Raw genomic sequence first — 13664 nt, forward strand, 5'->3', positions numbered from 1 at the left:
ACTTGTCAGCTATTTCATTTCCTTTGATTCCTATATGTGCTGGTATCCATACAAATGTCATACTTAGCCTCAGCATTAGAATTCTATATAGTGTTTGTTGTTTCTCTATTAAGACATCTGGTCTGCTGTCTGAATGGTTGTGTTTCAAGTTGATTAATAATGAGCTGGAATCAGAGCATATTACTGCTCTCAAAGGTCTTGCATCTTCTACCCATTGCAATGCTAACAAAATTGCCAGCATCTCCCCAGTATACACCGACACGTCATCACTGATTTGTTTGCCAATTTTAATGTTGAAATCTGGAACTATGAATGAAATACCAATTTTGTTAGCTGTGTTCTTTGAAGCATCTGTATAAATTTGAACATTGGTGTCGTAGATACTTTCTATATAGTTCTGTATTATCTGTGGATGTAAAATAAGCTCCTTATCTTTGTTCGTTTTTAGTGCATCTAGTGTTGGATGATCTTCATTATGTCCTTTTAAATTAACCCAGTAGTTTAAAGATAGCTGTATTCTCCTTAATTTCAGTGGCATTTCTCCCATTGCCACTTGTAATGCTGATATTGGGGTTGTTCTGATGGCACCTGAACATAGTCTTAAAGCCTGATGTTGAATGTTGTCTAACTTTCTGAGAGATGTACTTGCTGCAGATCCAAACGCTACACACCCATGATCTTATTAATCCTATGTAGATGGTTTTCAATGCTCATCTCTCTGCCCCCCATTCACTTCCCACCAGACATCTCACTACATGTAATATTTTTTTACACTTGTCAGTTACCTTCTGAATATGTACTGCCCACGTGATTCTTTCATCAAACCACAACCCTAGAAATTTAAATTGTTTCACTCTCCAATTTTTGATTATATAATTTTAAAGTAGGAAGTTTAGAGATTTAGAGCCTTTAATAGCTGATATTTTTGTTTCTTTAAATGAGTTGCTCCACAGCGCATGCGCACTACGTCTGTCGTTCTGACTGGGTGCGACTATCAACCTGCATTTCCGGTGCGATCCAAATGATAGCACTGATGTTATTATAGACCAAATCATTTTCGCTTCATATCATTTCACACAATGTCGGCATCTGGCTTTCTCCTGGTGATCCTCGCGGTGTCTCTGTGGCCCGGTAAGATGAAGATTTACTGACAACGTCTTTAATGTTAATAGTGCGCTGATTGTAAGCATCACTGTTACCTAGTCGCCATTAATTCTGTTGTCAAAGGTCATAATATTGTTATCATGGGATTCATGACAGCTTACAATCAGCGCACTATTAACATTTTTTGCATCTTTTAAAATGTCCTCTTGCTCTCTATTTCTCTCCCCATCCCTGTCTGAATCATTTCTCGTTCTGTCTGGGGGTTTAAAGGAGACTCCAGGTTCATCATAGACCCTTTGTCATTCATCAACCAGAAATATCTGGTAAGCCTGACTTTTATTTCCTATATTATTAGTTTGTCAAATGTTTCAAAGGCCAACACACCAATATATGGAACTTTATTCACTTCAAAATAATACACACACATAGACCTACTGTACATAATTCACATCTTATTTTTGCATGTGTGTGTGTGTGTGTTTAAAATAGTAAAATAATCAATGCATTTATTAATTTGATGTTTTGCCACCTATGCTCATTGGGCTTTTCCTTACATTAACTCTTAAAAAGTGCACATAATGAGCTTTCAATCAGCACAGTAAAGAAAAAAACTGACAACTCTTGCTTTATGTTTTAAATTAAATTTTGTGGACATGAATGTCTTCAGGCCTGACTGAGTATCTCACTGTGGCTTCTCCTTATTAGATGGATAGCTGTTCAGAATGCAGCCAGATCGTCCAGCTGTCCACCAACATGATTTCCAGCAGAGATACTAAGGTACGGATGTTGGTGACTCACTCACTGCACTACTTTCACTTCACTTTACTTTACCACAAAGTAAAGTGAAGTGGGTTTGTAGAATTGGTTGATAAGGAAACTAGCAGCTATGCCCAGCAGCTGGGATCCCTGTAATGTCTTAAACCCTAAAATGGACGTTTTTAAGGAGATGGTTGCCCATTGTAAGCAAATTCCAATATTTAAATGTCAGGGTGTCGCAAACGTTTAGGTTTGTCAATATATTTTGCTTGCTTTGGACTTTGCAGATAAATAGATAAAATGGGTGTCTATTTGTGTAGAAAAACACCCAGTATTCTTGGCACAACAAAAGCAATGCATTAACTACTATGATTTTGCAGGAGACTGTATATGAAACCTTGCATGCTCTGTGCCAACTCCTCCCAGGAGAGCAGGCATCAGAGTGTGATTCACAAGTGAAGCTGTATTTGCCAAAAGTCCTGCAGCAAACACCTGGTCACCTGGTGAGTTTAGCCTCTATTTATGCTTCTTTATGAGAATAAACACTTTGGTCTTCAATGATTAATTTTAATGCAAGATAATATGTTTATGTAGAAACCAAGAGAGACCTGTATGGTATTTGGACTATGTGCTGCCCTCAAGCCGATGGAACGGCTGAAACTTCCCCACCATGGCAGCAACGAAGACATATCCAGCTCTGCACTCGGCACAGTCACCAGCACCCATGTGAGTATGCGAAAGCAGAAGTCAATGTTAAAATGGAAGTTGAAATGAAACTTCTGTTTTTTATTATACTATAAATGTATTTTATCAGTCAATCCTCCCTCTAGGAGCAGTTCAACCCAGCTTGCACCCTGTGTTTGTTTATTATCAAGAAACTGGAGACCCTGTTGCCCCAAAATATGACTGAGGTGACTTTTTTTGGTATCACTCTGTATTACTTCAGACACATATCCCTCACTGTACATCACATCATGTTAATGTCACTATTTTCTCTTTTTTGCCCTGCAGGATGCTTTGATGAAGCTCATGGGAGAGGTCTGCAGTCTTGTACCACAGAGCTATAAGAAGCGATGTGATGATTTTGTCGACAAATATGGCACGCAGATAGTCGAATTCCTCTTATCGTCTGCTGCACCTCACACAATATGCACTCTTTTGCACCTCTGTTTGTTCAAGGAGCAACTTGTTCCAGGTCAGTCACATGTTTATAAAGAATACATTTGGCCATCGTCTGTTTATTGGTTTGACCTGAACCTCACATTTCCACCACCAAGTTAACACTCTGCTGATTACCCAGAGGTCTCCCTCCCCTCGGACTGTGAGTCGTGCCGCACGCTGGCTGTGTTGAGCAGACTTCACCAGGGTCCCAACTCCACCGAACCTCAGACTTCCTCTTTCCTCCAGTCTGTGTGTGTCCATCACCCCAATGCCATCCCCAAGGTCTGACCCTCGGCTCCTACTAACATTAAATATCCCTCAGTGCTCCCAACTAACAAAATCCTTCACAAATCGCTGTGACTTTAAAATACTAAGTTTAAACTAGCCAACATATTTTGTCTGTGTCCGAAAGTCAAGTGATTTTAAGCAGTTTTTAATCACGTAGACTAAGAAAAGATGAAAAACTGTTAAGTAACTTTCATGCTGTTTTCAGTGTGAGGCTTTCACCAAAATCTATGGCTCCCGACTGCAGAAGGTTTTGGGAAACCAGATGGACGTTCCACATGCTTGTGAAGTAAGAATAAGCTCTTTTAAAAAAACACATGCATGAGAACAATGACCTATCTCATTGAAGGGACAAAGAGGAAACTTTCATATCCACAAGTCTTCACACAGTATACAGAGGATTTGTCTGCAGTAAATGTTATAGGCGCACTGACATGACTTTTACCATCACCTGCAGCAGCACACTTCTTTTGGTGACTAAAAAAATTTTGCAAACATTAGTTGATTTACTAACATAATTTACAACAGTATGACGGGCTCTAGTCCACATAACACCAATCATGAACACAGTGGAGCCACTTGAATACTCATGAACACATATTATTCTTTGGTCTGGTTTTTTTGTCTCATCTGTCCTGCAGAGAGCTGATCTGTGCGTTGCCTCGAAGAAGTTGGAGCTGCTGGGAAAGAATCATTGTACTTGGGGACCAAGCTACTGGTGCAAGGACATTCAAACTGCTCAGAAGTGCGGTGTAAGTTAAATTCAGTCAATTATTGCCAGTTTAGCTGATAAGAGTGATGCACAAGTCAGTCTCATCATCTGTAAATTAGTGTACAAAATGCGTAATGTTTTTCAATGAAACCTTTTTTTTCCCCATTAGCAGCAATGGCTATGCAAATAATTTTACAACAATCAAACCAGACTAAGGCTTTACTCATTTACAGGAATTTATAAACTCCCGCCCACCTTAATCGCTGCTCTTCCTCCTATTTTGAGTCCATTGTATCCAGCTTCTCTTTTGGAGAGATTTTAGGCTATTGATTCATTGCTTTTGACCTGCACCCTACTACTTTGGATTCGATTCGATACAACTTTGTTTGTAGAAGTACTGAGACAATGAAATGCAGTTTAGCATCTAAACGCAATTTAAAGTACCAATAATTTCAATTTCAAATCCTTTTTTGTTTTTATCTGCAGAACCAGGCCTTCTGTGAGAAATACATGTGGAAGGAGTGAAACTGTCAGCCTGCAGCTCTGAAAATAGCTGCACACAAAGAACTACTTGCACTTACACTGATCAACTCAACAAATTTTATAAATGTAATGCACTGATCCTTTTTTTTTTTTCTTTTTTTTTTTACTTTTTGGGGAAATTACTGAGGCTGGGATTCAGTCTGAAAAATCAGTTTCTGCAGGAACAGTTTTGTGAACATGTTAGTACATTGCTATATGTATGTTATTATGAATGTGGAAAAGTTAAAAAACATTGTTCATCATTACATAAGATGAGTTCTCAGTATGTATTAAAGACTACTTGCACAACTGGTTACTCAACAAAGCTGCAGAGCTGCTTCTTCTGTTATTGTTGCTGTTCTATGAACCCTGGTGCAAATAACCACAGTCACAAGACAAACTCCTAAAACTAAATTAAAATCAAAGGTTTATCATTAAAATTCAACATACGGACAGAGACACATGTCCTGAAGCTTGTTTATTTAGAAACTTCCACATATTAAAAAACAACACATACATTTACATTTATTTTCTTTTTTGTGGCTATAAAGAAGTCGTCCTGATGCTCTCTCGCCACTCTCATTCTATATTCTGCTGTTTTTTCCAATCACTTAATACCCAGTTCATTTCCAAAATGGTGACATTTTCACACTGAGGAAAAGTCCTGCCTCACTTACACCCCCTGTGGTTGTTTGTGTCATTGTCACTCTCTTGTCTCTTCCAGATCTAGGAGAGAAAAAAAACATGTTACCAAAATAAGCACTATGCAAATCTATAAGTCCTTTTTAGGTTCAAAGACCATTTTTACTTTACAATAATTTCAAACCACATTCTGGTATGAAATAAGATTCAGCTGATACAGTGTTTTGAAAGCTGCTGACAATATCTTTATACTGAAACTCTTAATACCTAATACTGGCAGAGGGGAAAAATGACCACTGATAGACCAGATTAATTAAATTCTCTTTAGCACATCTTCAGGGAGGTGTAAGCTAGTTCTTCATTGGATAGTAAAGAAAATGTATTTACATTACTCCTTCATATGAATATATTTGGTAAAGAGGCCATCACACAACAGCTAAGTTCATATGTAAAGAATAAAAATTATTTGCAGATTTGATATGTATCTATGATCCGAGAGGAACCTGCATGTTGTAAAGAGTAATATTGGCCTTTCTATTTATTTATTTCATAATCACTACTATTGCTTCCAAGCATTAGAGGTTAATTACATCCTAAATAGTCGATGCCATAATCAGAAGCTGCAACTGCCTGTTTTGCTGTAGATTTGCCTTTAAAAATTGACATACAGAGACATGGAAGCGTGCTGTGAATGCCATCAGATGAAAGGTGATGAATGGAAAAAGTATGGAGCCATGGCAACATTTACATTTTCCCCAACATGCACAGAATGAGTGGGAGGACTTGCCTGGATGTAGGCCTCCGACAGTGTAATCATCTGGGGGAGAATGTCAGTCACCTGCAGGTCCTGCATCTCGTACCACTTCCCAGTTCCCTGATTAAACACAGAGATATTATGATTGATGATCTCAGTGACATCATTTGAACCCATAACAACACAACACTACCTTTGTCAAAACAGTACTTAATGCCTTTGTTAAGGTTGTTCGTAGTACTGTCACCAGAAATTTCAAATTTTAGAAATATCTGGCTGCAACCTACATGATGCAGAACATGTATTCTGTACGCTCCCTCAGTGGGTTTCCCATCATGCACTACGTTGGCGACAAGGTCATAAGTTGTGTTCTTCTCTGTAACTTGAGCTTCTTCTGTCAAGTACTCACGAAGGTCTACATTCCTGTTGAAGCAAATAGAAAGTGCACTTCATGGTTCCGTCAGGCACTTCCATCAAGGTTACGTATTTCGTCTTACGGTATATGAACGGCACTTACGTGATAGGGAAGTTGACAATTGTGGGATTCTTTTCCACAAAGAAGTTGTTCTTGGTGAATCTTTTGATGCAAAAGACAAGGTACGGAGGCAGTTTCATCAGCTGGAACCTTTTGAGAAAATTCTCTTTGTAGGTTTTGTATTCCTGAATGTAACGGAGACAGGAAAGTGTGTACAGATATTTAGTGCTCAATAATCTGCAAAATGCTGTTGTAGTAATTACACATTTTGTTTTAGGTGCGACTATTTCAAAAAGTAATCCAGTTTTAGGCCAAAAAAATCTTTATCAACACCAAAGCTTTTCTGTAAAGATTACTGCATTGCAACATTGAGTCATTTTTACCAACTTTTATTTTGCACGTTATATTTAAGACAAGAAGATGCAAATGAATCGGTACCTTCTCTGTGTTGCCATTGAACTTGCCCAGGATGTTGAAGAGAGGGACCTGCGGGATTATAAGTTGCTCCTTCTCATCCTTGTACAATGGAGCTGTTGGGAGGTCAAGGGTCAGAAACAGGAAGGTAGACTCTGACATCTGCTCCTGGTACTCCTCTGTCACAAGCAATGCCTCTTTCTCCTCTGGTGGCTGGAGGGAAAAAAATAAGGAAAAAAAAACGCACCACGTGGATTCTGTCAAAGAACAGGGATTCAACAAGTGTTGAGTCGATTTGAGGGCATGTGGAAATAGAGAATATTCTTTCTGCCCTTTGCCTTGAACAACATAACCTCCTCAGTCACTTAGGCCACTTCTATTCCTCCTGATATTGCGTTTCATCTGGGATGCTTCAAACTTTAGTTCCAAGTATTTAACATTGTCTCAGATAAACTAAATGCTCAAAATCAAGCGTAATCAGAGAAAGTCTTCTGTATGTTAAATAATGTGCACAAATCAGCTTTGATTTAACTTTCATTTTGACAAGAAAATTAATTTGGAAGGAATTTTGTTTTTTAAATGTATCACTATCTACAAATCTTTCGTCAGATAATTTTAAAGTGAATTAATCTATTGATTATAGTATTCTATTAGTAAAATTATTCATATTACAGATGTCAATTAATGATCTCAGAACACAAGCACAAAACTCACTAAATCTGGGTGTGGAAGTTTCTTGGAGAAGATCCGCATGGAGCCTTGAAATGCTTTTGTAATGATTGCTATGAGGGCAGAAAGACAAATGAGGACAGAGGTTTATTCACATTTTTCTAACTATCAATAATATATGAAATATTTTAAATGCTCAAAATGCTAACTTAATATAAAACTGTATCCATGTTTTTCTTTTGGCTCTGACACATATACCATTAATGTGCTAAATACCCATCTGAATATCACATTAAAGACTGCATATATTTTGACCTAACAATTAGGGACCAAACCCCTTTGTTTCTCCTCTTACTCACAGGGTTTTTTCTTTGTGCCTCCAAGAGCTCCATGCAGAGCATTCAAAAACCATGTCATGAAGTCGACAGCATCTCCTGCAGAACAGAAAATAATCAATCAGCACCACAACCTAATCTCCATAGGGCTGCATGTCTTAAAAAGCCTACTTGAGCTCTGCAGTACTACATTTTCTGGAAACTAAAGCATTACCTTGCTTGGTAATTTGGAAATTCTTCTTGCTGCACAGCACCACAGCCTGCAGCATCTCATGGGGAGACACATGGGCTTTGAAGTTTCTCGGATTCCAGAGTTTGCGCATCAGCTCACCAAACCTCTGCACCAAGAGGAACATGATGTCCCCCGGTGGTCTGCGGATTCCCCTGTAGTTTTCCTCCTCCAGGAAGTAGTTTCGCAAAGGTGGAACATTGGAAAAAGCCTAAGAGGCAAATATGAAATGGTTGGGGTTATTTATAAAGAAAAAGAAAAAAAGATGACCAAGTCCAGATAAGGTCCACTGTGGCAGTTATTCATACCTGTAACACCACATTAGCATAGTCATTGGCTTTGATGTTGTTGAGCCCTACAATGCCTGGTAGGTAGGTTGTACCATCGTAGGCTCGGTACAGTTTACCCTGCTTGTCCAGTCCTGCAATGTGCTGCTTGGTGAAAGTTGGCTTCAGCACATACTGTAAAGAAAGTTCCAACAAATTACGCTTATGCTGTTAATGCATGATGTAGTCTTATCCTATGCCTGTGATGCAACCTTTAAGACCAGGATCAGATGACATTTAAGCTATAACTTGATTTAACAATAACCAGATTCCAAAATGTATAGTTTTATAACACAATGTCAGTATTATGTTGATTATTTACCTCTTAGTTCTACCCATAACAACATTCAGAGTGGGATTTAAGTTTGCTTTTCAAACATGAAAAGGAATTCAACCTTTGCTATCAAATGTATAATAATAACATGCCATCAGTCTGTAGCACCACGACTTTACTTACTGTGATGTCTTCTAATGAAGAGTCAATGATCTCATAGTTGTCCGGCAGACAGTAAAACTTGAGAGTGTGCAGATTCAGGAACACATGATGGGTAAACTGCACACTATGAGTGTAAGCATGGGACTTCAGACCTCTACCTACAAGGAGGCAAGTATACATGAGTAAATCAGTCCAAGCACAACAAGGGGTTTGATTCCTGGTTAAATGTTAGATATTTCACCTACCTTGAAAGTATTTCCCACATATAAGGCAGGCATAGACATTGATGTGGGAGAGAGAGATGGAGCAGAGTTTCTCAAAGTCAAAGTCCAGCACACTCCTGATGGATAAACAAACAAACTGGGAGTCAGCTGCAGAGCTATAGACGACAGGGCTAACTAGCATTTAGCCCTAACATTAGCTATGAATATTCAACTTTATCTTGCCTGTTTATGGTGTCAAGGTAAGGACAGTGACGGCTTCTCCGGTCTTCTACTACACGTCCTCGGCCTATTTTGGCTGCCACTGCAGCATTAAGTGAAAGAAAACGAACAGAGTCAAAGCAGATTATGTTCAATCAGTTGAATGTAAGATAGCTAACATGCTAGCTAACCTAGCGTTTAGGTTGTTAGGAGATGATGGGTTTGATACAGAGAGAATTGGAAGGAAGGTACATTTGTTTTAGCCAGTTAAAACTACACAGTGGTGATACTTGTTGACCCGTCTGTATGTGACTTGACCGACCCGTGAACAAAATCGAATGCACTTTCATCTGGCTTCTAGTAACGTTAACATTAACGTTAGCTACAGGCTAACCAAACGTAGGACAGACGTTATAAATAAATAAACGTACCTCTGTCTTCGTTGTCATCATCGTCCACTTCAGCCTCTCTTTCTCGTTTCAGAGAAACCATCCCAGCAGTGAGCTTGCGAGTTTAATGCCAAAACAACAGAGACGGTACAACTTTATTTGAAAGAAGTGACCGCTTCAAGCACCGTGCGCGTCGAAACTCGCGGTGGTTGTACGTCGCAACTATAGCGGTCTAAAAACCTAACCCGGAGTTTGAAGCTAGCTACATCGATCCTTGAGCTGCTCAGTGCCAAAACAACGTGATAACTTGCTAGTTTTGAGACAGCATAACCTGATGTTTTGTATTGAATGTTTTTGCCATTTTCTGTTCTGGAGTGCTTTATACATTTTCTCTTTTAAAACAATGCGTATCTTTAAGCTATTATTCATTTGTAAACTCCGGGAGTGTTACAATTGAACAACAATTTACCATTAGCTAGCATGTAGCTTTTTGTCATTGTCTGTGTCTATGGTTCTGACTGAGACTTGTTACAATCATTAGCTCACACATACTGTCACCGTATTGGAACTGTTTGTTGAAATGGATATTTTAAGAGACGATGAAGTGCATGACCTGAAATACAAACCTGGGGGCCGTTTGGATATGAGCCACGGCTTCCTGCACCATATCCGGAGGAACCAGATTGCTAGGTGATTTCCTCAACTAGCGTTGGCTAATGCTAGTAGCTAGCATACTAGCTAGTTCACAATATCTAGAGCCGCAACCACACTCTTTTTTAATAGAAGTTGATCTGATGGTGAAGGAAGGTTCATTGGTAGGTCGGGTAATGACTAATACACATTATTTTACGTTCAAAGTGAAAATGTAAGGAAAGGTCGCACAGGCCTATTGGCCAAAGTTATCCTTGGTTGAGGAGACTGGAAGCAAAACAGCATGTAACTGTTTATTGCAAACAAATCTAACTTACAGTTTTGTTTCAGTATTGTCACGGGGTGAACCATTGTAGCATACTGTTATCAGATGTAGCGTTAGCTATCAAATAACAGGCGAAGGGATTATGCTGGACATGTTTTTCAGACAACCTCCATGAGATACACTGATGCAGAAATAAACAGTACAAAACACCTTTTACCTCCTCATATTCTGGTACTAAACAATTAGCCAGATATTTCTTCTATTTTTGTTGCTAGCCATTGACACAGTGTAGCTAAATGAAAAGGGAAAATGCATTTCAGAATGCCAAAATTCATTTGTCTCTGAAATGCATTTCACTAAAGCAAATTCATAGAAAATCTATAATTATTTTACTTTTACTATACTTTTTTTCAAGGTAGAAAAGAATAGAGTTGGAATGAATAAGCTTATACTCAACCTTAGGCTTATTAGTATATTATGTAGAACAATTTTTGTTAGTTTGTTTTAGGGAAACAGTATTGCAACTTATTATCATTATGCAAACGACTGTAAAACAAGAACAAGATTACCTTATTGCTGTTGTTTAACTAGTTAAAAGGCCAGAGATATGCTGTAACGCATACGGTGTATTGTACATTTCCAAGCAATAACAAAGTGTTGATTTCTCATCTCTTCAAGAGATGACTATGATAAAGAGGTGAAGCAAGCCAAAGAGCTTCAGCGGCGGAGGCACACCACAACCCCTAGACGACCCCGTCGACCTGATATCCAAGTGTACCATCCCCGACGCAGACGTGAGTTTGATGTGCTTTTTCTTAATGTTTTTTTGCCAACAGAAATCCACTAAATCCAGTAAAGAGAATATGCATGTGTGTGCTCATTTTCCAGATGGATCAGAGCCAGGGGCCGGTGCTGAGGCAGAAGAGTGGAACGAGAGCGGGTCAAGCACAGAGACGGAGACCCATGGAACTGAACTCTTCTGGCTCGACTATCAGGCGGATTCGGGTACCATTACCTCCTTCCTTGTGCACAAGGTTAATGCACATCCCTTTGACTGATGTTTCTGGCTCTTTGATCTATTTTACTTTGGTTTGGTAATAATTCCCTCATGTTCTTTCTGTTTCTAAAGGAGGATAAGCCTGAGAAGGTGGTGGAACGTGTTGCAGAGAAGAACATCCTGGATTCATCCATGAGGGCAGCTCTAGAGGCTCGAATTCGAAAGGAAATGGACAAAAGACGAGACAAAAGCTGAGTGATATTCTCGAACAGTAGATTATGATGACAAAGGGGCTACAGGCAAAGAGAAGCAATTCTTCATTTGCAGTTCTGTGCTCCTCCAAAGCATTAACGCTGTTGACAGTGTTGGTGGCATAATGAGGACTCTGGGATCATGTACAGTGACTGTCAGCAGAGATCCAACTTGATGATCCACAATCAAGCCATCTTCTGTTTTCCAAGGAGAAGAAACAGCACTCATCATAGAAAGTATGGTTGGGAGTTGACTGTCAGGTTCATGTTCACTACATTTTGCTCACCTTGGACTGTTACCTCATACCCAGATTCATAACTTTAGGGACACTTTGTTCACCAGTTGACTGGACCTATAAAATTATGTTGTGGCTTTCTAACAGTTCAATTCAGAAAGGAGTAGGTACTCTTTGGCATGGAGCACAGTTCTTCCGTTGAACATGTCCTGTGTTTACAAAGATCTAGTTTTTATAAACAAGATTTATACTTTTTCAGTAAAATGCTGTGAACATCAGTCTATCAGCGATCTTATGTTAAGAAATGTGAGAATTTAGTTTTGTGACTTTTTGAGATGGAGAGTTTAATGGATATAGCCACGATAATGTGTTTGTGTGGCAACTGTGTTGCATTGTTTTCAGTATTATAATTTATTTTTGGGTTGTTGAAATACTCTTATTTTTGATACTGTAATATTTTTTGAGGACACAACTCTTTACATATAAAATGACATATACATAAAAGCCATTTATTACTGTCCAAATGTGTCTGGATATGCAATTGAACAGCCATAAAATATGAATGTTTTTTCTAAGCATCTTGATATGTTGTAAAAACACTCAAATCTGTGGGGAAAAAATAACAGATCGGCACTTTTGTCGACTTTGATCCATTCTATCCTGAAATATACGCTGGTGGGAATACATATAGGATTGGAATACAGCAAGTGTTTCGCATCATGTCCTCAGCAGGTGGCAGTATGAATCAACGTTTCAACTCTGCAGGCCTATCTTTTATGTGTCTCAACTTTAGTTTTAATAAGTCAAATGAGTGCTTAGTAAGACAAATGGCCAAACAGTATCATTTTCTATACATAAGACATTATGAGTTATTGTCAATCATTCTGAAATGTCACATTGGTTCCTCTGTGGGCGAGGACTGTTCAGGTAATATTTGTTGAAACTGCACCATATTTTACTCAGATGGTAGAAACGAGTGCTAAACCTTGAATTTGCAGAGCCACTGTATACTATTGGGTACTGCTTGTCTGATAATGAGCAGTTCTTTGACTCTATACACAAGATAAGAAGTTACAGTTTTTTGTGTCTTAAGCCAGCGCAAACTCTCACATAGCAGTCCAGTTCAGAGAGAGATAAGAGACATGCTACCATGTAAATATGTTCTATTACAAATGAGGTTTACATTTTGCCCAAAACTTGTTTGCAGTGCTACATATATGAACTTCGTGACCTGTTTTGGTATTAGCCATTGTTTCATTTCTTTTACAACACTCCAACGTGGAGGACTAGTTTGCTGTTGTTAGCCTGTTTTCCCACCTGGGACAAACCCAACAAGTTAGAACCAGCCAGGGGCGTACTACACCCTCTACTACTAAACTAACTCAAATTCTCAGGATCTCTGAAACACACCTAAAACAAGGTTGATGTAAAGGAGAGGTATGTGTAGCTGTGGATCTCAAACATTTGATTGAACAGCCCTGGAAAACAGAAATAAGAAAAGGTTAGTTCTTAAGAAGGGTAGCATTGCCCTTTAAAACTTAGATACCAGCAGTAGTGCACAAGTAAAATGTGTCGGTGTCTCATTTAACAGCATACAATCTTTTTCCAACCCTGTGCTGAAAAGTGGAAACAG

At 38.8% G+C, this 13664-nt stretch overlaps 3 protein-coding genes across 3 annotated transcripts; 2 read left to right on the plus strand and 1 right to left on the minus strand.

The window, feature by feature from the left end:
- The first annotated feature begins 971 nt into the window (after nt 1-971).
- On the plus strand, nt 972-4861 carry sftpbb (surfactant protein Bb). The gene is made up of 11 exons (XM_044197371.1): nt 972-1131; nt 1375-1427; nt 1810-1881; nt 2241-2363; nt 2455-2586; nt 2691-2771; nt 2872-3055; nt 3161-3303; nt 3515-3595; nt 3948-4058; nt 4505-4861. Exons 1-11 carry the CDS (start codon nt 1080-1082, stop codon nt 4541-4543), a joined length of 1071 nt encoding a protein of 356 aa, XP_044053306.1. The 5' UTR covers nt 972-1079; the 3' UTR covers nt 4544-4861.
- A 144-nt stretch (nt 4862-5005) lies between these two features.
- usp39 (ubiquitin specific peptidase 39) lies at nt 5006-9866 on the minus strand. Its single transcript, XM_044197369.1, has 13 exons — nt 9674-9866; nt 9267-9345; nt 9066-9160; nt 8842-8978; nt 8367-8519; nt 8044-8269; nt 7854-7928; nt 7540-7607; nt 6850-7038; nt 6454-6596; nt 6224-6359; nt 5970-6056; nt 5006-5266 (listed from the first exon to the last, which is right to left on the minus strand). Exons 1-13 carry the CDS (start codon nt 9732-9734, stop codon nt 5210-5212), a joined length of 1506 nt encoding a protein of 501 aa, XP_044053304.1. The 5' UTR covers nt 9735-9866; the 3' UTR covers nt 5006-5209.
- Nucleotides 9867-9944: 78 nt separating this feature from the next.
- On the plus strand, nt 9945-12551 carry lg5h2orf68 (linkage group 5 C2orf68 homolog). Its single transcript, XM_044197372.1, has 4 exons — nt 9945-10321; nt 11226-11341; nt 11436-11581; nt 11677-12551. The coding sequence occupies exons 1-4, from the start codon at nt 10212-10214 to the stop codon at nt 11797-11799; spliced, it is 495 nt and encodes a 164-aa protein (XP_044053307.1). The 5' UTR covers nt 9945-10211; the 3' UTR covers nt 11800-12551.
- The last annotated feature ends 1113 nt before the right edge of the window (nt 12552-13664 follow it).

This window comes from Siniperca chuatsi, linkage group LG5 (assembly GCF_020085105.1).
Source record: "Siniperca chuatsi isolate FFG_IHB_CAS linkage group LG5, ASM2008510v1, whole genome shotgun sequence".
Classification (NCBI taxonomy): Eukaryota; Metazoa; Chordata; class Actinopteri; order Centrarchiformes; family Sinipercidae; genus Siniperca; species Siniperca chuatsi.